The sequence below is a fragment of the Toxotes jaculatrix genome, chromosome 3 (genome assembly GCF_017976425.1).
Source record: "Toxotes jaculatrix isolate fToxJac2 chromosome 3, fToxJac2.pri, whole genome shotgun sequence".
Classification (NCBI taxonomy): Eukaryota; Metazoa; Chordata; class Actinopteri; family Toxotidae; genus Toxotes; species Toxotes jaculatrix.
Window position 1 is genome coordinate 28,461,020 of NC_054396.1, and position 22,883 is coordinate 28,483,902.

General features: G+C 40.7%; 1 protein-coding gene across 1 annotated transcript in view; it reads right to left on the minus strand.

The window, feature by feature from the left end:
* Positions 1-22,883, minus strand: part of ptprt (protein tyrosine phosphatase receptor type T) — a 216,002-nt gene that overhangs the window by 136,545 nt on the left and 56,574 nt on the right. The window contains exons 6-7 of the mRNA XM_041033529.1: positions 18,137-18,246; positions 410-611 (exon numbers count right to left, since the gene is read on the minus strand). Of these exons, the coding sequence (XP_040889463.1) occupies positions 410-611; positions 18,137-18,246 (312 nt within the window). The remainder of the gene's footprint in view (positions 1-409; positions 612-18,136; positions 18,247-22,883) is intronic.

Consider the following 22,883-nt stretch of genomic DNA (forward strand, 5'->3'; position numbering starts at 1 on the left):
GTTCTTGCTATGAAAGTTTTGTTTGTTTGTTTTTTCAAGAGATAGTTTTTCTTTTTTTGCGCTGCCACTGACATTTTCTAGGGATGAAGGCTGGTGACATAAACAGAGGGTTACAAATGGAGAGAAAAAGCCAGATAGATATGAAAACGGTCACTCAGACAAACAAAATCGCAAACAAAAACACAGACTGGCACATTCACAGAGAAACTGACTGACACATCAACCCACCAGCTGGTCCACAAATAAGCCTTCAGCATCTCATACTTTACCTGCTACTATTGGAATAATAACAGTGATTGTGGCACCGAAATTAAAAGACAAAAACTCCAACAAATATATCTATAGATATAACAACAAGAACGACCACTCAAAACTGTTTACACTTCAGACTATGACCGAGCATTTTTACCTGCTATCTTGGTGCTGATGCGGGTGGTGACGGGCGGGCCGAAGCCCTTGTTCGTGGAAGCTTTGAGGGTGAAGAAGTAGGTGGTCCCTGGGTAGAGACCTACAAACAGATGATGGGTCTCATTCCTCAGTTTGAACACCCGTCCCCTCTGGGTTGTCAGATCTGCGCTGGGGTCCAACGAGCTCAGGGCCTTGTAGGTAATCTGGAGGAAAGACAGGAAAAAGTTTTACTTGATAGTTTACTTTAGTTTGGTTCACTTTGGATAAATTAATCTCATCTCAGTGAAGATTAGATTATCATAGTTCAAGCATTTTAGTTTTATTATGTTCATTTAGGAATATTTTGTTAACTTTAAATTCTTGTTCATTTTGTTTTATTTCAGACTCAAAAAGCTTCATTTCATTTAGGCAGGTTATTGACCCATTGTTATGTTGGAGACTTTAGTTATAGTGTGAGTTTAGTTGATCAGCTCAGGCTCTGGATTCCTCTTCTAAATTGTTTCATCTCCTTTAATCCTTATACCTTTTAGCTTAATAGAATCGTAGAATAATAGTATCTTATTAGAGATTCTAATAGATTTTTTTTTTCCACTTATAACTAAATGTTCCGCTCAGGTGAGAGCGTCGAGACTGATACAGTGAATGCTGCATGATGCTGAAGGAAACTGCAGAGTTAGTGATAATTTCATTAATTTCAGCTAAAGATGTTGTTGCTATTTTATATGTAGTTTCATCACTTGGGATCTCCAGAACCTCCAGACTGAATTATTTAGTTTCGAACTGTTTTTATTCTGCAGAGATAAATTGCTCTTAATTAAATTATGTTTCTGATATTCAGGTAGTGCTACTAATTAGAGATCTAGCTGGAAAGTATCTTGTTGAGACTGAATGAATATGCAGGTCTATTTGTGCAACTTCACATCACATTGCAGTTTCTCTCTCTTTTTGTTTTGTTTTGTTTTTTTTAATTTCCATCCAAAACAAACTGTGTATCTGCCCCCTCCAACCACCACCGCAGCCACATTGAGCAAGTCCAACAAATCGATCATCTGTTATTAAATTGTCTGTTAAATGGCAGACAAATCAATTTTGAAGTCGAAGCGATGTCTGCACTTTACAGGTCTGTGTTTCTCCCCATGATCTCCACTTTGAGACTGGAACAAATTGAGCAAATTGACCCATGGCCACTAAACTGGCAGAGGCACTTCAATAGTTCTTCTGTTAAAAGAACTGTCAATGTCTGTCGTAATGTTGCTACTGGCAAGTTTCCACTCTGCACAACTGCCAGTGACCGCACACACAGAGAGAGACAGACACACACACACACACACACACAGTGGAGCACTGGAGGACAGCTGTCATTGTGAATGACAGTCAGCACAAAAGAGTATTGACTGGTGGGAAAAAACACATTAATAGCAATTCAACCCCAAACACATTTCAGTTTGTCTTTCTGCCTCAAAGTGAGAAAAAAAAGATCTGGATACATAGAGCATGGAGGCGAGGTGAGAACGAGCGAGAGAGGTAGAGAAGGAGAATGAACAAAAGAGACGGAAACTAAGACAGATAACATGAATGAAGCGGAGGGAACTCAATGGAGCGGAAACCTCCACCAACGCAAAATTAGTCTCTAACTTGCAGAGCTACAGTGCAGCCCGTGGAATCGTTCGCGTTTCCTATCATTTGTCTTCTGGGTTTGATTTGTTGACAAAACAGCATGTGAGGGCACCAGTGTTTAGTTTGCTGCCAACGAGGAATCCCCAGAGGAACTTTCCCACCAGCATGAGAGGAGAATCATGGCTCTGGATTAGACAAAAACAAAAACAAATAAAACAACAAACACACAAACTAATTTTCTAATAAGTAAGGCTGGGCTGAGAGGGCCCTGTCTGCAGAGCTATACTCAGATTTGTAGGTTGCCTTAATATTAATTAAGACGTATAAGTAAAACATAAAGATATTCAAAGTTTAAACATAAAGATTGAATATAACCACAAAGAGAGTTGCACAGGAAGACAGAAATACTGAGCAGGAATCAGATCAGATGAGTGCATGAGAGAGAAAACTGCCCTAATAGACCAGCGGCCTCAGATCGGTTCCACATAATCATAAAGTCTCCAGTTTGCATTCAGCCGGGGAGCTTTGTTGCACGCGATCACCATTTCCCATCTGCCCTTTCTGTTACATTCCACTGATGGTCTGTCCACCAAAGGCAAAAAAAAAAAAAAAAAAATCTTTAGGACAGCATGACTGAGACAGAGAACAAGTGTCCCAGTGACACCAAAACTGATGTGTTACAACTCCAGGCACTTTTCTGTTTCTGCGGTGAAGCTGCCATGTGATGGATTCAGACAGAGGAACACAGGGTGAGAAAAAGTTGAAGTGAGGCAGAGAGTGAAAATGAAGGAACAAGAAAGAGAGAAAAAAGTGCCTGAGAACAGAGGAGTATAAAAGAAAGACGTGGAGGGACAGATGAACAGATAATGAGACGCTGAGCTGTAACGAATCAGTGTTCAGATCCATACAAACACACTTCACAAGCAAGCACTGATCCAAGAGGGATTCCAGAGAGAGAATTAATTTATCTTATAAACTAATTATGTTTATGGTGTCTTACCATTTGCTATTATTGTTTGCAAGTCAATAAAGAACACTGAATAGAAAACTGAAATTGAGATGAGGAGGCAGTTTTTGCCTTTAAGAAAAGCTCATATTTGGTCTTATTACATGCTTTTCATGCTTTAGTAATAAAAGACTGTTGTGACAATAACAGAAAAAACAATGTGAATTGCAACGCTGAGGAGAGAAGGAGCAAATCTTAGAAACTGAGGCAGAATGAGAAAGTGAGAAAGCCAAAGTGAAAGAGAGAAATAAAGACCGAGAATGAACGAGGGAGAAAGAGGACTAGAAAGAGAGAGAGAGCCAAACTGAAGCTGAGAGGGAGAGCAAAGAGAAAGAGATAACAAGTGATGCAGATGGATGTTTGTGGAAAATGGGTAGCCTGGAGGCAGTGTGTGTGTGTGTGTGTGTGTGTTGTGGGGTGAGGCAGTGAGGCGGTGGGGGGAGGATCTCAGCACTTCACACTCGTGGACGCCGGGCGGCCCTCGTCGCTCCATTAACAGACTCGAATCAAAAGCTCTGGCAGCTGGATGCCTCACTTCGTACTCGGCCTGCAGGCTGGAGTGGTGATGTGTGAACGTGTGAGTGTGTGTGTATGTGTGTGTGTGTGTGTGTGTGTGTGTGTGTGTGTGTGTGTGTGTGTGTGTGTGTGTGTGTGTGTGTGTGTGTGTGAGAGAGAAAGAGAGAGCGAGCGAAAGATAAAGAGAGGAGAGAAATACAAAGTGAAAGAAATGAGAGCTGAAAATAAATAAAGCAAAAACAAAAACAGGAGCACAACAGAAAGACTGCTCTATTCACCAAATGTGGATTTTTCTGGCACCAAATAGCCAGAAAATGGTGGCGTGCAGAAAACATTCATCCAAAAAAGAATCCAGTTTGTGTAACTTTAGCTGTCACTTCATTTTGTTTGTTAAATTAACCCGTGCTTTCTGGGGTATTCCCTGTAGTTGGTCTGAATCATGTTCTAACTTCTAATATTTCAGTGTCATTTTGTTTCAGAATTACAAAGTGAACACGATGATATCGTTTAGCCTGATGGTTACTGTCCAGCTGACAGGACAGCTGTCTCTGAGGACAGCGGTGGCTATAACTTAGCATGAATGATGAACGAATGGATGCTCAGATTTCACTTGTGTCACACTTCTGCTGTGAATTTCAGGTGAGACTCACATTGTCCCCTGTCTTCTTGTTTGAATGGCACCGTCCCCATCTGGCCAAACTGACCCCAGTTCAGACAGTCGGTGCTCCAGAGTTTAAACGAAGCCTCACAAACATTCTCATTCGTTCTTTTGTTTCATTGCCATCGCACTAGAGAAAGTATAATGATGGCAAGTTTTCTTCTCCACTTCCTGACACCTGACTCGCCCAGTACATCGCAGACAGACAACTAAACGCCTCTCAGAGCGAGGAGCTTGGGACAAAACCTTTAGCCAATAGTGGACGGCGGTTTAAAGTGCAGCAGAAAGCCTTGGAAGAGCAGCAGCCTCGCCTTCGACAAGCAGCTGACGTCTCCTAGGCCTGAGAGTTTGCCTGGCTGGCTGAATAAAACATGTTAAATCAATAGCTATTTATACAGACTGGGACTTAGGGACTGGAACAATAAAATATCATCTATTTCATCTACGCTGCAGTTTTGGTTTGCATATCGATGGCTGTTATTTTATAAGTCATGAATGGCTCTCTATATTTTTATAGACTTTACTCTCTCTCTCTCTCTCTCTCTCTCTCTCTCTCTCTCTCTCTCTCTCTGACTTTGCTCTCATCTTACCCACTAACTCTTCCTCTCTTCTCTTTCTTTCCTTCTTTCTGTTTTATCACTGCATTGTGGTAAGTATTCTCCACCCATATACACTCGTCTCTATTTCTCCCCCTCCCCTTTCCCCTCTATTTCCTCAAGATTCTCTCCATCTCTTTCTCTATCTCCACGCTTGATCTATTCACCCATTCCCTCTCTCTTTCTTTCAAAAGGAGGAGTTTGGGTCATAAACCTCAGGTCTACTCTCTTTCTCCCCCTACTCTACCTCTATGTCACCCCTCCTTTCTCTCCCTCTCCCTCTACAGTTGATGTACTCGGAATCGGTAGAGCCATAAAGCTCAGGTTGTTTTATTGGCCAATGAAAAGGCAGGCGTGCAGCACGGCAGTGCATCTTGGGTAATAGAGTGTGCGTCTGTGGGGGATAACCCACGGGAGGGAAGGTGTATTTGTGAGTATGTGTGTGCGATTGAATTAGCAAGAAGGATGGAGAAAGTGAAAAAGGTAAAAAAAAAGAAAAAAAAGAAAGAGGGTGGACACAGAAAAATGAGGAAAAGTTCAGAAGAAAAATGAAAGAGAAAGAGCAAAAGAGACAGAGAGACAGAGAGAGAGAATGGTGAGAACTTTATTAATGGTTAATAAATAATTTAAAGATGCTTTGCAGATCAGTTAGAAGTCTTTAATAAGAACAACTGTTCCTGTGAAAAGCATTAAAGACCTGCAGAGCAAAACACACCTACTAACAACTTATTAATATGTTCAGCTGAAGACTTCATGGACTGAAGTGGGAAACCTTCATCAATGACCTTTTAACGTTTGCATTTTACTTTGTCAAAACAACGAACACTGAAACATGAGGCAAAGGTATTTTTTAGAACCAGTCAACCCCAAAGTTATAATGGACGTATAAACCCGTTATAAAGGCTGCTTTCTTAGACACCGATGCCAGAAACACTGTACCTGTGCAGGTGTTTGCGTGTGAGCTTAGTCTGACCACATGTGTGTTTGCACATACCGCTGTACATGTTTGTCCACAAAGGAGATTGATGCTGGTGAATATCAGAAGCCGTAGCTTTTACCCAGCAGCCCTCTTTATCAAACACACCACTGCTGCAGTGTGTGTGTGTGTGTGTGTGTGTGTGTCCTACTGGGCCGCAGCATTCTGAGCTCCAGCCAAGTTTTATGGAAATAAACAATGTTTACGAGGCGCTGTCGTGGGATCGGTGCTGTAGAAATGCTATTTCAATTCAGTTTTGTCATTTTCCATTTTTTATTCTCTGTGCTCCCCTGTTTTGTTTTATTAGAAAATATGAGGTGGCTTCATTCCTCACTATCTCAGTGCTGCAGTTGAATTAAGTAGGAACTATGTGAGGCGTTTGTTCTCTCTGCTCTCTTTTATTTCCCCACCATTCACTTTGGTGGAGGTTCGAATTGTTTACTACGTCGCTACTTTTTTAGCATTTAGCAGATGCTCTCATCCAAAGCAAATTACAGCAGTTTAAATGAATAAAGCAGGTTTCAGTCACTGCCTGTAACTTTCTGTCGTCCCAGTAACTACACCGTGTGGCTGAACATTATCCGTCTCCTAAACTGACAAGCCCAGACCTCTCTCCACTCTTCCATATTACTATGTATTTATACAGACCAGTACCCCAGGGCTGGGACTGTAAAACACTACCTATGTTATCTACACTGCAGTTTTGCACATCAGTGACGGTCCCTAACTCTGGACTTTCACAGGCAGCTCCTGCTCTTTTTCTTGTCCTTTATTTAATCTTTCCTTCACTCAGTTGTATATCAAGCACCGATTGTTTTAAGCGAAAATGTTATTTAACACAGAAAATGTGAAGTGCATTTTTGTAATATGAATAAACATTTTACTTTTCCCTATTTGCTCCTTTGGGAAATATGTTCATGAGATGAAAGTGGGCAGCATCAAGATCCCAGTTAAAGAAGGAAGTACCAGTCATTGGTCTTCCTCTTACGTAACGCCACCATACACGACATTTAAAGCAACAATAACAACAGTAAGATCAGCTCTTCACTCCTGTAGTTTATGAAACACAGAAAAATGTGTTTTCAGGTGCTTCCTTCCTTAAGCGAGAGCGTCTGAGGGCTTGTCAGCAGGACTGGAGAATTTCAGGCTACGATCCAGTTCGTAAGAGACCAACAGACAGGCAACACATCTGGCCTTCCATCACGCTTCGTAAAATACGCTAAATAGAAATGTACAGCATGAATCAAGTGTTGCAGCTGTGATTTTTTTTCCTGTCACAATCATCATTTGTATGATAAGGTGTATGATCATTTCTGCTAGTCTGTTTTTCATTTGTTTGTATAACAAATGTGCTGCTAACAGAAGAGGCTCTGGTATAAGGTATTACATACACTAAGTGGCTTGACAACCACTGTTCTAGCTCTGAATGCACCTGCAGCACTTTGCTGCAGACATGACAGAATAAGAAAGAAAAACCCTGCCAACCGAAATCCACCTGCTCTCGCTCTCAAACTGTTTTTTGACACTTCCTGTCCCGCTGCTGAGATGCTGTCTCCGATATAAAAAGAGACCACTTCATACCACCTATCCTGCCCCCTAATGAATAAAATAGAAGGTACACGGATTCATTTTCTTAAGTTCCAACATACAACGTGAAAACTGGTGCCTTCCTCGGTTCGTTGACACCACCAGTGCCGTCCTCCAACTCTCACTAGCAACTGTGTCGAGGCCCAATATGCATAACACATAATCCTTTCTTTCTCTTTGCACCTTGACAGCTGCAACCCTACCTTCTAACTCAGAAAAAAAGAGCTTTCCAATGAGAATAACAACACTTTCCCATGGCTGCAGTGTAGAAAACCTTCTCAACCCCCCCCCACCCCACAATATAACCTGACACCTCGTGCCTCGCCCTGCAATTTAGTAGGCACCTATTGTTTTAAGTTCCAGCATTTCTGTTTTTAGAAGTTTCCATTTGGGACAGACTGTTCTCCAGCTTCCCCACTTTAAAATGTCAAGACATTCTGGGTCACTACGAACAGAGAGGCAAACACACACAAACACAAATGCTAATACTAAAAATTCACACACACACACACATATACAAAGACATGCCAATCCAAATATGTATAGTATGTACATGAAAACACCCCCAAATGAATGCCAACATGCATGCAAATGCACACACGTGAATACTTATGTATACATACATTACAAACACAAATGGGAATGGACTCTTTGGTGTTTTCCTCCTCCTGGTTTTCTATTGTTCCCAACTAGATAAGCGAAGTGGAGAAAGAAACAGCAACAGACAATAATCCGATAATGTTTCCCAGCCATGCTGTCTCTATTGTTCGCAGCGACTCTTGATAAGCAAACAGAAGTGAGAGAGAGAAAGACAGAAGGACAGAGCTAGATGAGGACTAAATATGGCCCCGATAAAATTTCCTGGCCATTGTGTTATTCTCACTGAGATAAATATACACAAGAGAGAGATGGAAAAAGAAAAAGAGAGATGAACAGTAGCGGCAATATTCTAGCTTCGTAAATAGCCGAGCTGTTAATCTCTAACAAAGGCCTCAAATGCTTAATCAGGCTGTTCGTCGGCAGTCAGGAGGCAGCGGGGAGGAGCAACGAGTTCTGGGAATGTAAAATTCAACAAATGACAGGATACAAGAGCTTTGGAAAGCTCTTGTATCCTGTCATTTGTCTGTTATGGCAGCCCACTGTGACCAAAGTTCACATCAAAATCAATACCACCCCCACCACAAAAAGCATCAAAGAGTAGAAACCCGGTTCACCCTAGAGGAGGTGATCAGAGATGGAGCATTAAAATCACTCCAGAAAATCAGCCGGTGGTGACAGTTTGACAGGAAACGGCCTAAATCGGCATCTGAGTGACGTCTGTTTGACAGCCACACAGAAACTTCCTGCCAGCTGAGGTAGAACGAGTGACAGAAAGCGCACTTTCCCTCTAGATGCTAATGTAGGCCACGCATGCTTCCACGGTTCTCATCCCCACATTAAAATCGTTTGCTGACAAGATTTTCACTGACAAAGCTGTTCACTGCAGATTGGAGGTGATTTACAAGTTTATCCTGAAATGTATTTTGTGTGTTGTGGCTACGTGATTTTCCACTTATCAGCAAGTTACAGTAATGAAAAACAGACACGAGCTTTGGTTTGGTATCTTTTTTTCTGTCTTAGATTTTACTCAGTCATTAAAGAGAGAGTTTTCCATAATTGGTACTTGACAATATGTGATGGAAGATGGTGAACAGCAGACCATAAATATAATGGGGAAAAAAATAAATAAAAATACTGATTTAAAAAGGGTCGGATACGAGATGAAATAGCCATAAACATACAAACTGAAACTTTAAATAGCACATAAGAGAGGCTGTGAGAGAAGGTCAAAAAGCCACTGATGCATCAGTGAAGCCAGAACCCGTATTTTACCGCACGATATAGAAGATCTAATAATGTGGTTTTAACAGATAAGTTTTCATTTCTGTAATATTCCTCTTTGACATCATATATAAATCATCTGTTTTCTGAAAACATTCAAATAAAATTCTAAACATTTCTTTACCCTAAATGAGTTGACCTTCTAATGCTAATTGAAATAAAACTCTGTCCACTCAGTGAAGTGGAAAATAATTAAAAATATATCAAGAATAAACTCAGCAAAGGCGAAACTGGCTGTACAAGTGGGACGACAAAGGTGAGCAACAAATTACACAAACACAGCGGAGGCAGACCCGACCTCAGCACCGAGCTAACGAGGGAGAATGAAATGGGGGAAAATTAGAGGATGAAAATGAAGATCTGACAGGTGAAGGTGCTGAGGGAGACGTAGCCGCTGCTGAAGAGCCGGTTTGTAGTTTTCGGCCTCAGTGGTTCTCAGGGGACAGTTGATTGGCTAGAAAGATGGAAGCGTAGCTGATTGGCTGCAGGGCAGGAAGTTGCAGCGCTTGAGAGATGACAATGCCAAACGTAATCCTTTGTGTGTGTGTGTGTGTGTGTGTGTGTGTGTGTGTGTGTGTGTGTGTGTGTGTGTGTGTGTGTGTGTGTGTGTGTGTGTGTGTGTGTGTGTGTGTGTGTGTAGAGACCCAGAGGGTAGGGGTGGGGGTCTAGATGGATAATCCTCTCTGACTATTACCCCCTTGTGTGTGTGCTCGCGTGTGTGTGTGTCCTCATGTGTCTATGTGTCTAATCCTCTTGTCTTTGACTACTGGCAGTGTTTTAAGAGACCTGCAGTAATTGTATATATGTATAATTATTTGTGATTTTATCAAATAAAAACAAAATACATCACTTGTCCATTTACACCAGAATGTGTACAAGTGTCTTCCTAATTGAGAAGTGTTTTCTGAAAAAAAAAAATAAATAAATAAAAAGGGTTAAGGAAAGATTGTGGTTTGGGTTGTAATTACCTTGTATAGGTTAATGGATACTGATTGTAATGGTTACAGAAATCCCTCCTTTGGCAAAGGTTAAGGGAAAAAGAAATAAACACTGACTGTCAGTAGCAAACACGACACAGAAAGTGGTCTCCAGTGTTAAAGTCTGACATTTCGTTAAACCACTCTTCTCTCCGCGGACTTTGTGGCTCAACAGTTCTCTCACTCTTCTCCAAACTGAAAAGAGTAATAGTTACTATGACCCCAGAGCACTTTGTCACTGGAACATTTTAATGTGTTGTTTTGGAGCATTTGCTCCCTTTTTTTTTTTTTTTCTTGGTCTGCAGTTTCTAAGTATTCTGACTGTTTTTTATGGAATTTGAGAGAACTGAAATGTGTCTTGATGGCTCCTGCTTTCACTCTCAAATGCATTAATGACCAGACATAAAGGTTTTTTGTTTTGTTTTTTTCAACTGACCAATAAAACTTTAAGACATTTAAATAATCCAGACGTGAGAAAGGATCAGCTGAAATTCTGCACAGATTTACACAAAGTATTATTACTTCCTGCCAACCACTGAAACTCAATTAGTCTTATTGTTAGAAAAAGGGAAGTCGCTTGGCTCATTTCCTACCAGGTATATTGGTTTGACTCAATCATAAAATGAACAAAAGCACAATGACCCCGTGTATTTTTAATTCGTTTGTTTGTTTATTTTTCATTAAAGCTGTTTGTAATCAAACAGCCGTGACTAAATGCATTTACTTTACGGTTTCTGAAGGTGAAACGCCAAAAACAAAACAACACCCTGGTCTGTTATTTAAAACCAACATTCTTCGTGCTCCACTGTGGAGTAGAAGTCGTTAGAGACTCTTCCACCTCAGGTAACTTCATGATTACAGCCTGAGAGGAGGAAGTCAGGTAAATCACCTGATGTACAAATTGCCTCTTTTCTTGGCTTTTGCTGTTCTAGTGGGGAAGCTGAGCCACACCGGGCTGCAATAAATAGAATATCTAAAACTTAAGATGCACCCGTAAAAAGCACAAGCAGGGCTGCATTACTATACACAAGTACACACAGACACACACGGGTGAAAATGATACTAGGCCATTCCCCTGCAGGCCAGACAGGCAGTGTGACAGAGTAAATGGGGTCAGCAACTCAAGGACTTGAAAGCCACACTAAATATAGACCATTATTGACAGAAATGGAAAAACAATACAGAGGAAGAGAGGGTGAAGAGAGGGTGAAGAGAGGGAAGACAGACATTATGGATGAGGCTGCTGCTCACTCTTCAGTATCAGTGACTTGATTCTGTCTCTATTTTTGTCTGTGTGTTTCAAAAGTTAGCAGTTATTTTCAAAACACAAGCTTTCTACACGAACCGCGTCAGTCGTTTCACTTCTTTCACCCTCTGTTTCTTTCTTTCTTCCCTTCTTTCTCTCTTTTAGATCTTCTGCTGGGGAATGCAAGGCACCGTCTATGCACTCATGTGTGTGTGTGTGTGTGGACTGTATGTGTTCCTCTATCTTTTCATCTGCTGTTGAACTATACTGTAGTAAACACACACACGACTGCAGGGCAGTGCTCTGCTCCGCTCGCTGATCTTAATCAGCAGTAAGAGCGTGTGTGTGTGTGCATGTGTTTGTGTGTGTGTGCGTGTGCGTGTGCGTGTGTGTGTGTGTGTGTGTGTGTGTGTGTGTATGCATGTGTGTGTACTCAAAGTGAACTGTAGGCTTTGAGTCTGGCATTAAAAGCCAGCTGAGGTCAAATCCACAAACAAGAAGCTCGAAACTCGTCTGTAAAAAGTTTTCACAGTGTTGCGGTGAAGTTGTCTTTGTTAAAAAATCTTTTCTGTGATCCACATGTGAACAGAAGGACCGGCTGACCCTTCAAGATTTTATTTATTTATTTTTAAAAACTCCCAATAATCCTAGATCACAAGATCACAGCCAAATGAGATTTATTTATGTTTTATTCTGTAAAAGATTTCTTGGTCATGCTTATTTCAAGAAGCAAGTCAAACTCTTCAATTACCATGTAACTATAATTGCAATCTATTTCATTGGGGAAAACAAAAGGCTGGAAATCCTTCCAGCCATCGCTGTGTCGTCCTTTGCCCCGTCGGATTTTTTTAGGCATCGCTAACTTCCTGTTTTGCACTGAAGCGAGCCGAGCCGCTGCCATTGCTCAGTAAACAGTAAACAGCAAAACGAATCGATAGCGGGATCACCTCAGGCAACTGCTGCTCTCCTAATGAGAATCAATCATCCCTTTGTTCAGAAACCAGCAATAAGGGAAGAAAATATAACAACTATATGTCTGCTTTTCCTACAGAAATCAACAGAGTAACTCACTGAAATAAATTCCAGTGGTTGCCAGTATTGATTCTTGTGATTGATTAAAGGCCCTACTTGAAGAGAGAAGAACTGGAGAGTAAAGTTATTCACACACAAGACCAGGCCTGAATAACTACATGCTGTACTAGTAGCCTATTGCTTGGTGTGTTGGATTAAATGGCTCAAAGATTTGTCAGCAAAACTTTCTCATATTTTTTTCCCCAGTATTGCTGCTGGATATTGAGCAGCTGGAGGGTTAAGTGCCTTGAAACACACCAATATGTAGAGACAGATGCTCACAGGTGATTCAACAAGTCGTCATACCCAAGCAACATAACAGGTCATTTATCAGTGAATTCCAAAAAGGACGCGCATGTTCTCTCCTGCATCTGAGTAAAGATGCTGTCAGGCGCTTCATATTAAACAAAACAATAAACAATGAACAATAAAAGAAATCTGTACATACAACTGTCACATCATCACTCTGAAGTACGTATTCTACTTTCTGCCTCTTTTCTTTATGAACACACTCTTTAGACAAACTAAACAATTCATGTGCTAATTTTCCTAAAAACACATCAAAGTTTTATATAAAGTTTTATTTATTTTATTTTTGAGACGCGGTGCTTTCCGGATAAGGCTCAAACACAAAAATATTTGACTTGTCGGTCGAACCAAATCAGCAAAGCTGATGATTTACTTCAGTGCTTTACTCTAATCAATGTTAGCACCAGCATCTGTTAAACTAGCAGGCGTTCAGGAAGAGCTCCACAGAGACCGGCAGGGAGGCAAGCTAGCAAACAGAGACGACCTGTGACGCTCCAGTGCTCCGATGAGGCAATCAAAGAAGGGATTGACAAGGTCATGATCTGTGTGTGTGCTCGTGTGTGTTTGAGCGCTTGTCTGTTCTCAGTTCAGTAACCGCCAATGTGTGTGCATTATCTGAGAGGTCAGAGGGGAGGTAAGTTTGCAGGGAGTCTTACATGGGAGACAGCATGCATTTATTTAAACTAATTAGAGCACAAGCCTTCAGTTATATGTCCAGTTAGGTTTATTTTCATAGGTATATCAGCGGTTGTGGTTTTATCCTGCATCTTCTTTTCCCTGCAGAGTAAATACAGCTACGGAAAGTTACTGTTTAGGAAAACACACTGATGGTTGAGGAAAAATAAGCATATTTCATACAGACAGTCTGGAAACCAAAGGGAGATCTCCTCAAACAAAAGACCGAGCATCATTTATAGTTTCCTTTAAGACAAAGCCGAAGACCATGATTGGCCTCTTGCCCAAAACCAAACTAATATTAACTAAATGGATAGAAGCCATAAACTTAAAGTGCAGCTAAATCCCAACCAACAGGTCTACTGACCACCCGTGCCAGTTAAGGAAGATCAGAGTGAAAATCCTGCATCAAATTCGGTCCAATCTCATCTAAGTAGGTAAAAACTTGGAATGAATTACTTTGTCCACTTGCCACGGTGTCCACTTCCTCCCAGATTCACCACTCGCATTCATTACGTTGGATTAGTAGTTTGCAGCCTGAAAAATTCTCGACCTGATTGGCAGTGACCACCCAAAGTGGAAGGTGGGACAGATTCATTTATTTCCTCTCTGACCGGGGCTAAATGTCATGTAAGGATGGCATGGTGATCAGATTAAGTGCCAATTAAATGCCAATTTAAGAAGCTCACAGTAAAACCTGATCTCCAAAAGTCTCTGGTAAGAGCATTTAATTTATTCCTTAAGGTTTAGGAACAAAATGAAGCATTTGCAATTTTATATATTGCAATATGGGAGATGATACAATTACAACAGATTACAGAGTTTGAAGAATTCATATTCTATAGAAAATAAATTATATATGTGGGGTCGTTATTTATTTTCCTACAATTCTGTGATTGTTTTTTTATGACACGAATAGAAATAATGGAATTGCTGAAATGGTAGATCACAAGGCTTTGAGAACAAAAATGCTGCTTTAAAAGAATCCCTCTTCACTCCTAATGTACATGACATAATGTCCGTGAAAAAAAAAAACTGGGATAGTTTTGTTTGGGTTTGTTCTTCAAATTATCATCTGTCATCACCTCACTTCCATCCAGCCCTCGAATGTCCTCCCTCCATCACATTTTCCCTGGACAACCTTTATCCTTTCTCAGATGAATAGAGGACAAGAGGGAGTGGAGGGGGGGGGGGGGGCTGGGTCCCTTTAGATCTCACACAGATGTTTCCTTTAATCCTGTAATTAGCTGCAATTACAGTAATAGATACAGGAGATGAAGTGATCATATTTGCACACTGAATTAATTCATGTAATCATGCCATAGGATGAATACTGTCTCCTTCGGACACATTTCCAATTGCTCGCTTGATATGTTTTATCTCCTCTCCCAGTTCTCTCTTCCTTTTTCACACTCTCCTTATCTCTTCACACAATTCTCCACCTCCGCCCATCTACGCCCCCCCACACACCTCCTTCCCCGCTCCCTCTCATTGCCGTAGGTGTAATTCATCTGGTTTCCATCCTGAAAAGCGAGGGACACGAGGGGGACAAAAAAAAGAAAATACAAGAGACAACAGAGCAGGATAGGACACGACAAGAGCCCCTTTAGATGTTGCAGATGATGCCTTTAATCCTGTCAATAGCTGCAATTATAGTAATTATCTCTAATAGCAGCGCATTGTGTTGAGGCTCTGATATGTTTAACAGATGATGCAGAGTCGTGCCGCCTCCGCCGGGCAGAGAGGGCAGGGAGCTTAGATTCATATTAATGAAACCGACACAAAACAAGGCGAAATTGATGATGGTCCCAAGAGGTTTATAGACCACGGAGTGTTTTTCAAGCTCCGGGTCGAGGTCTAATGGAGGTCTCAGAGATGGTACTGAGTGGTCTTTGTACTGCGCAGAAAGAGAGGAGAGACTGGAGATTGATGTTAGGAGGTAGAAAGGGCTTGGGAGAAAATAGAGGCAATTATATGGGAGGAAGATGCTGCCAAAATAAGATGTGCTTGTGTTACAAGATGAGTGAGGATGTAAGATGAGCTGAAAACAGCAGCTGATACACAACAATGTTCTATAATTCTCAATCGAGCGGAGAAGCTTAAATTTATAAGATGTGCTTCACAAAGAAGTGTGTTCAACACAACCAGCAAAAAAATATATAACTATTTATGAACCATTAAAGGCATCTGAAGCTGCTTTGACTGTGCCCTCCCCAAGAAGCTGTAACGTGACTTTTCAAACTGTAATGCAGAGTTGCAACTGAAGTCTGATGAAAAAAATAAAACTTCTTTGAAGATTCACTTAGTCAGTGTATCCGAGACACAACCGTCCAGCTTCCTCTTAGGGACGTTACAGGCATTAGAAAGTTGTAACCATAATTTGCAAATGTCTCCAAATGACAACCATGGACATTCACTGCAGACAGAGAAGGATGTCCCAGCATTTAGTTGTTTGACAGAAAACTATGTGTTTGCGGTTAACAGATATACTGCAAATTGTCACATTATACAAAACACAAAGACGTTATTTTGACAGTTTCTAATTTCCATATCAATCCAGATGTGTATTTCCTGTATAAGGGCTGTTTACACAGAGGTTTTTCAAACTCTACACACCCACTCACATGTTAACACACTTACTGAAGCACTTAGTCTCTAACTAACACATTTTCTCCACAAACACACACACACACACACACTCTTGTTCCTTACTTCACACATGCACATTCACAAACTTAAGATGCCATCACTGACTACTTCACTAACTCCTCATACACACACTTTTCATCACTTTCTAACTCACACACTCACTCAGAAACTCACCAACTTATTCAAGAACACACGTTCCTTTGCTTGGTACTTCACCCTCTTTCACACACACACACACACCCACACACAAACCTACACACACACACGCACACACACTAATAGCCCTGCCAGGTCCTGGTGTGAGGTAGCTCCTTGATGCAGTGATATAAGAGGCAGACAAGAGACAGAGAACGGGTCAATAATTCATTAGATAGAGGGCTCAACTCAACTTCAACCCGAATAAACCATCTATAATCACACACACTCTCTCACACAAACACACATACACACACACACACAAAGTGTACACCCACATCTCTCAATCTTTCTCTCTATCTCACTCACTCCCAAACATTGTCTCAAGGACTGTCAGGGGATAAGTCTCTCTTCCACTTTCGCTGCATTTCACAGCCCTGCTTTCCTCGCTCCAGAAGAATTTATAGTCACATCTGAATTGCTGCTCAGTTCTAATTTTATATGAGTGTTCACATCTAATCCTGGATATATCACATATTTGATATCAATATGACGTGTTAGGTCAAAGATGACAAACACTACTGTTTCTATACCTGAGGATTTCTACATACAGTAGTTTTAAATAAAGTTCCTGTCTTTGGTTGAACTGAGCCATCTTCAAAAATAACACTTACATTTCTGTTTGGTTTCTTTAAATGTGATATATTAGCATCATCTCCAGTGGCAACACCAATGTTAACTCACCAAACACAGTTTGTTACCCTCTGGGCAGCACTACGTATTCATCCTGTCACGCTGGACTGAGGGCTGACTTAGTTACCAGGTTACTGTGACCTGACGTTGCCTAAAAATAAAACTAGTTTTCTCTTGTTCTGTGCCTAAACCTGCCCAAACCGTGACTGTTCCATCAGCTTAACCACATTTCATCTTGTGACCATGAAAACGAATATACCATAGGGACACTATTTCAGGAGACACTCCCCCTGTGCCAATGCCTCATCCTGTGTCCTCCGTTTCTTTCTTCCCACCTCTCTCATGTCTAGCTTATTTGGCTGCTCCATCTCGGCCTCTTGCCTGCAGTGGATGACAGAGGTCGAAGCGGTTTGTGGCTGAGGACAGACAGCCAGACACCGGTGTTTCTGCTGCAGAAATCTGCTGAAAGGCCAGCCGAGGTGAAATGAGAGATCTGGGACATGAGATCAGCATCAAACCAGGGATCAAACCTGCAACTCTCTGCTTCACACAGTCACAGTCAGTGCTTCCAATCCAAGATTTTATCCATTTGGGGGAAAAAAAAAAAAAGCGCACGTTTTAATGCTGCTGGTGTGTGTTTGTCACTAAAGATATTTAACTGATGTACTACATGCAGATGATAAGTGATAAATAATAAATCACTGTGAAGTTTTACACGGAAACATATGCTGAGACCTTTCAAGGTAAGAAAAAGAATTTTTCTTCTGCCTTAAAACATGTTAAGTGACATAGTATTAAATTAGTTGTTATTATTATTATTATTATTATTATTGTTTCCATTCTAAATTAAATGATTTAATTTCAATGAACCTTACTGACACATTGATGATCTTATAATCAAGTATCTATCAAGCAAATTTCTTCAAACCTAAACACACAACTGGCTCACAGTTTCAAATCAAAGCAGCTGAGTCGAGGAAAAATTCAGTTCTTATATAAACAATCCTGACAGTCTCATCCTCATAAAGTCTCTCTGTCTGTCTCACCACTCACTGTCCTCCACGATTACACACTTCTCTCGTCTCCCAGAATGGACTTATACGAATAACCTGCACTGTTAGAAGGCTTCGACTGACCTCATACAGAGTGATGACCCCGTTGGTCTCATTGGGAGCTTTCCACTGCATGAAGATCTTCTCTTCATAGGGCGTATTCTGCAGAGACTCCATCGGCACAGAACCAGGCACTGCAGAGACAAAACACAACAATGCATTTTAACACTTAACAAAAGTTTTGGAAACATATGCACTTTGTACTATTTGTAACATTTGAAGGAAATGTGTGATAAAGCACGTTGCAGTGTAAAACAGATTTCCTGCCAAATCTAACTTAGTGGTACAAAATGTTTAACAGCGTAGAGGCCAGAGGAAGCTGCAAACCATCGCAGCAACGATCACATGTATTTATGGAAACTTGTGTTCGATCTCAGAACAAAAATATTAATGATTGATTGAAATGCTCTGCTTTACCAACCTCAGCTAAAGATCTAACAACAATAACATAAAGAATGTGATAAAACCAACCCTCCCTGAAAACTCTAAATTCCACTGCCATTGAAAACTTCATGAAATACAGCAAAGTATATCCATAAATACTGGGACAGAAATCATCTTCTAGCCCTAAATATCCATAAAAATATTCCCTCTGATACAAATACAGCCACATGTATGTGATACTGAACACAGAGGGAGATGATTTACTGAAGGGAGGGTAGAGTGAAAGGAGAGTGGGATGAAAAGTGGAAGAGAGGAAGGAGGGAGGAAGAAAAAGAAGAAAGGAAGAAGATTAGGTATATTAAATTTCACTTCAGTTTCTCATCATTTAATTCTATTATTTAAGTGTATCCAAAGTTTCAAATATCTGGGAACCTACTCATCAGAAATATTAAGTTACCCAGAATCTAATTCGGGGCTTTTTCCCTGTGAGGCAGAATGAGATCTGCTGCTTCCTTCAGAAAATGTTACCATGAAAGACATTTGCAGCAGCTAAGTATGACATGATATTCCATTATATTTCTTATATTCCGAAAAGCTGAATCTTAATTTATAGTATATATTAGGTTTGCTGACAGCTCAGAGGTACTTTCTGAAAATGAATACTGTCCAATTTTGCTTATTAGCATCAAACACTGACTGTTGACTGAGGTTATATAAAACCAGACCAAATAAAAGTAGCTGAAAAACTTATTTAATGTGTTTCTTAAATGTACTTTTGTCTTTCATGGTGAACACAGATTCAGTTAAGCTGTTCATCAAGTGTTCAATTACATTAAAACATTGTAGATTACTATTTTCTAGTGTAATTTCCTGATGAATGCAGTGAGAAAAGTTCATCAGAGCTTCTGCTGGGTTCTTAATCAGCTTTTTGGTGGTTCACAACACACATCAAGGTGAGTTTAACTATGAGCTTCGACTTTCAGGTATTGCTGTAATACTGTGCAGTTGAGCTGTAATTTGTGAAATTAAACCAGCCTCATCCTAAACTGAACAGGAGGCAGACGAGCTGTAACGATGTCGTGTGGAGATAAATCTTGAACCAGGCCCGTAGACGGTGAATAATGGAACAACTGCTGAGACAAAACTGCAGCAGCCACCGCGATTTTCTTGGGCTATGGGCACATTTTCTGACTCACAGCTGGGAGCCCTACATCCAAATCAAGCTCATTTGGATGGAATACCTTAAACAAAAAATTTATTAGCTTACAAAGTAAATTACTAATTCACTGTCAATGGACCAACTGTCTCCTGTCAGGGGAAAACTTTCACCTGATGTCTCTGCTCTGATTTCTAGTTTAGGGAGGCCCAGTGGACTTTGTAAGTATTTACAGGTATTTACATAAATGAAATAATGGCTTTGAGATCGAGCTTTAACTTGAGACTGTTCACATCACAGCCACAAACCACATCAGATAAGCACTGTAGCAGATGTAGTCCTTTGCTACACAATCCGCCAGTTATAGGGAAAAGACTTAAAGCAAGACTACGTAACGTTTGCTGAGCAGCAGCATCTGCAGCCTCAGCTACATTAAGTTCTGTTAGTCTCTGAGTCCAGGCTGTTAAGCTTTCTGGAAGCTGCGTACCCCAAAAAGCTAACCGTTCGTGTACAAAAAACAAAGCCTTTCAACTGCTCAGGTAACTGACACAAAACTTCATCTCAGTACAAACCAGCAATCCTGTCCTAGTATCCCAAGATGGCTTCTTCCTATATCTAGCTGAAGACCTGTTGTTGGTGGTTTGTCATGTGGTGTGTGACATAGTGCCGTCAAGTCTTAAGCACCTCTCAAAGGAGATCGTACCCTCTCAGTCCAAGTTACACAGTGCAAGAAAAGGGGCTGGAGGTGTGGAGCACCGATTTCTGTTTATTTGGTTTCACATCTTGTTTTCAGTAAATGATGTTTACCACAGACAGGCATCAGCAGATACAGTACCCCTCCTGTTCATGCCCTGTAATGCACCTGTCCTAGGTAACTGACTTGGCACCTGAGGACATGTCAAGAACGTGATTTATTCTGATTTCTCAGTCTCAGCATAGTCTGCTTTCCTGTCATTGACAATATTTTGGTCCATGTGGAAACAGATTCCTTGAGAAACCTACAGTGGGACTAATTTGGGTCACCTAAAACTGGGGAGGACTATAGAATGCACTATATAAAGTAATATAGTGTGACTGCATGAAAACTGAAAGTCAGCATTTTGTCCAGTAGTCACGTTCCATTTCAAATCTAGTGTTGGAAGAGAAAAAAAAAAGTGTCACTGTCCAAACAGTCATGGGAAGTGCAGGGGTTGTCCATGTTTGTAGATAGTTATGATGCAGCATCCTGAAGACATCGCTTAGAAAATCACTGGCAGGATAACGAGGGAGGGCAGACAGGTTGACTACGCAGACTCTTGACTCATTATAGTAAAATCTACCTAGTAACAAGAGCCTGTGTGTGTTTGTCTGTGTGTGTGCGTATTTTCAGGAGGAGACAGGCTTTCACACATGGCACACAGGTTTTATGAAGCCTGTACAAACAGAGAAGAAGTGTCAGACACCTTGTCAGGGAGTGAAGCTGTCAAACAGTCGAACACACAAACACACACAAAGCTGCACCGTGTCACAGACACAAAAGACAGACACACACAGACGCATCCACAAACACCTCGTGCACACACCAAGACACAAGTGCACAACACACGCACACGGAGGGGTGTGAATTGTTCTAAATGTTAAGGTGAAGGAGACAGACTGTGCCAGGAGGGACAAATGACTGCAGTGTGTTAAAATGCATGTGTGTGTTTGTGTGTTTGCGTGTCTGTGCATTTCCTGTCTCACCTTCTCACCTATTATTTTTTTGGCTGTGTGTAATGGTTTGTAATGGAGGACGTTAAGCTTATTCTGCTGTTGCACTGACTGTAAGCCGTTGTGGATGAGAGCGTCAACTTAATGTCTGCAGTGTTACACAGAAATGAGTCTGGCAATGGGAAGAAGCTTTTATTGCTCCCTCTGTCTCGAGTGAAAAAGTTTTCCGAACATTCAGCCCTTCACAGCCACAAATCGAATCTAACAAAAAAGGATGGATGCACCACAGCACTTCCTTTTACACTTGAGAATTGGGTGCCATTATCCATCTTTCTCCAAAACATCAAGGAGCTTTAGGACAACCTCCGGTGTGGGAAGTTTCAAAGCCTCCCTGCTAGATTGTGAAGCGATGAAACTGCACGGCCTGATTTAAGATAAGATACTTTATTGTCCCCTTAGGGAAATTTGTCTTGGGCTCAGCATCGCAGCATCACTCTTATCTCCAAATAACCATCCTTAAAATTATTCATAAATTAAAAACACACAAACAATACGATGAATTATTGAACTGAAAAAAACAATACAACTTCTAAAGACAGTAAAGGACGTTTAGGAATATTACACTAGTTCTGCATATTGATTGATTGATTGACTGATTTGCAAATCATTTTTATTCATCACTTCTCCTAAAGTTTCATAAAATCTTCACCAGATTTGATAAATATTTGCATGGCCCACTGAACACATTGTGCACCATATTGAGACGATATTGAGGTGCACCAACAGCTCTGTGCACTTTAGCTAAATTTGATGGGAGTTTGCCTACAGATGGCACTAAAGTGTCACGAAGTAAATTCAAATGACCTCATCCTTGTACAAACCCAAATAATCTCAGGATTTGAGCATCCTACCAAATCAGCGTGCTGTTTTCAGAATGTGCAGACAACAGTTATACAGCTTTATTAATATTTTTTAACTGAAGTAACAAATTTATCGGATTGTGCACTCTTAGCTAATGTTTTATATTTAAGTGTTTTCTAGTCTTATTTGGTACATTTTGTCATTTTAGATATATATAAATATAATATTAAAAACATTTTAATAACTGTCATGTTTACACAAAGATGTGATAACATAATGTATGACATACTCGAAATAAAGTAATTTAGGAAAACTTCGAAAAGTCTCCGCATGAACCACTGTGATTCACATATATGGAGATGCACACATACACACACACGCACACAAAGGCACCACCCACATATCCAGGTAGACACTGTGCATCATAAAAGATGAGCGTGTACACACAAACACAGACACACACACACACAAAAGTGAGTGATAAGGTGTTGAATAAAAATGGCAGCATCTAATTGCGTTTCTTTGTTAGGGTAATTTGATATGCTCCACAGGCTGGGGCCTTAATCAACACCTCGGAATTACTAATCAAAATATTCTTCTGTCAGACTTCTTTGACAGTCTGCTAGAGTGTGTGTGTGTGTGTGTGTGTGTGTGTGTGTGTGTGTGTACATTTTTGTTAAC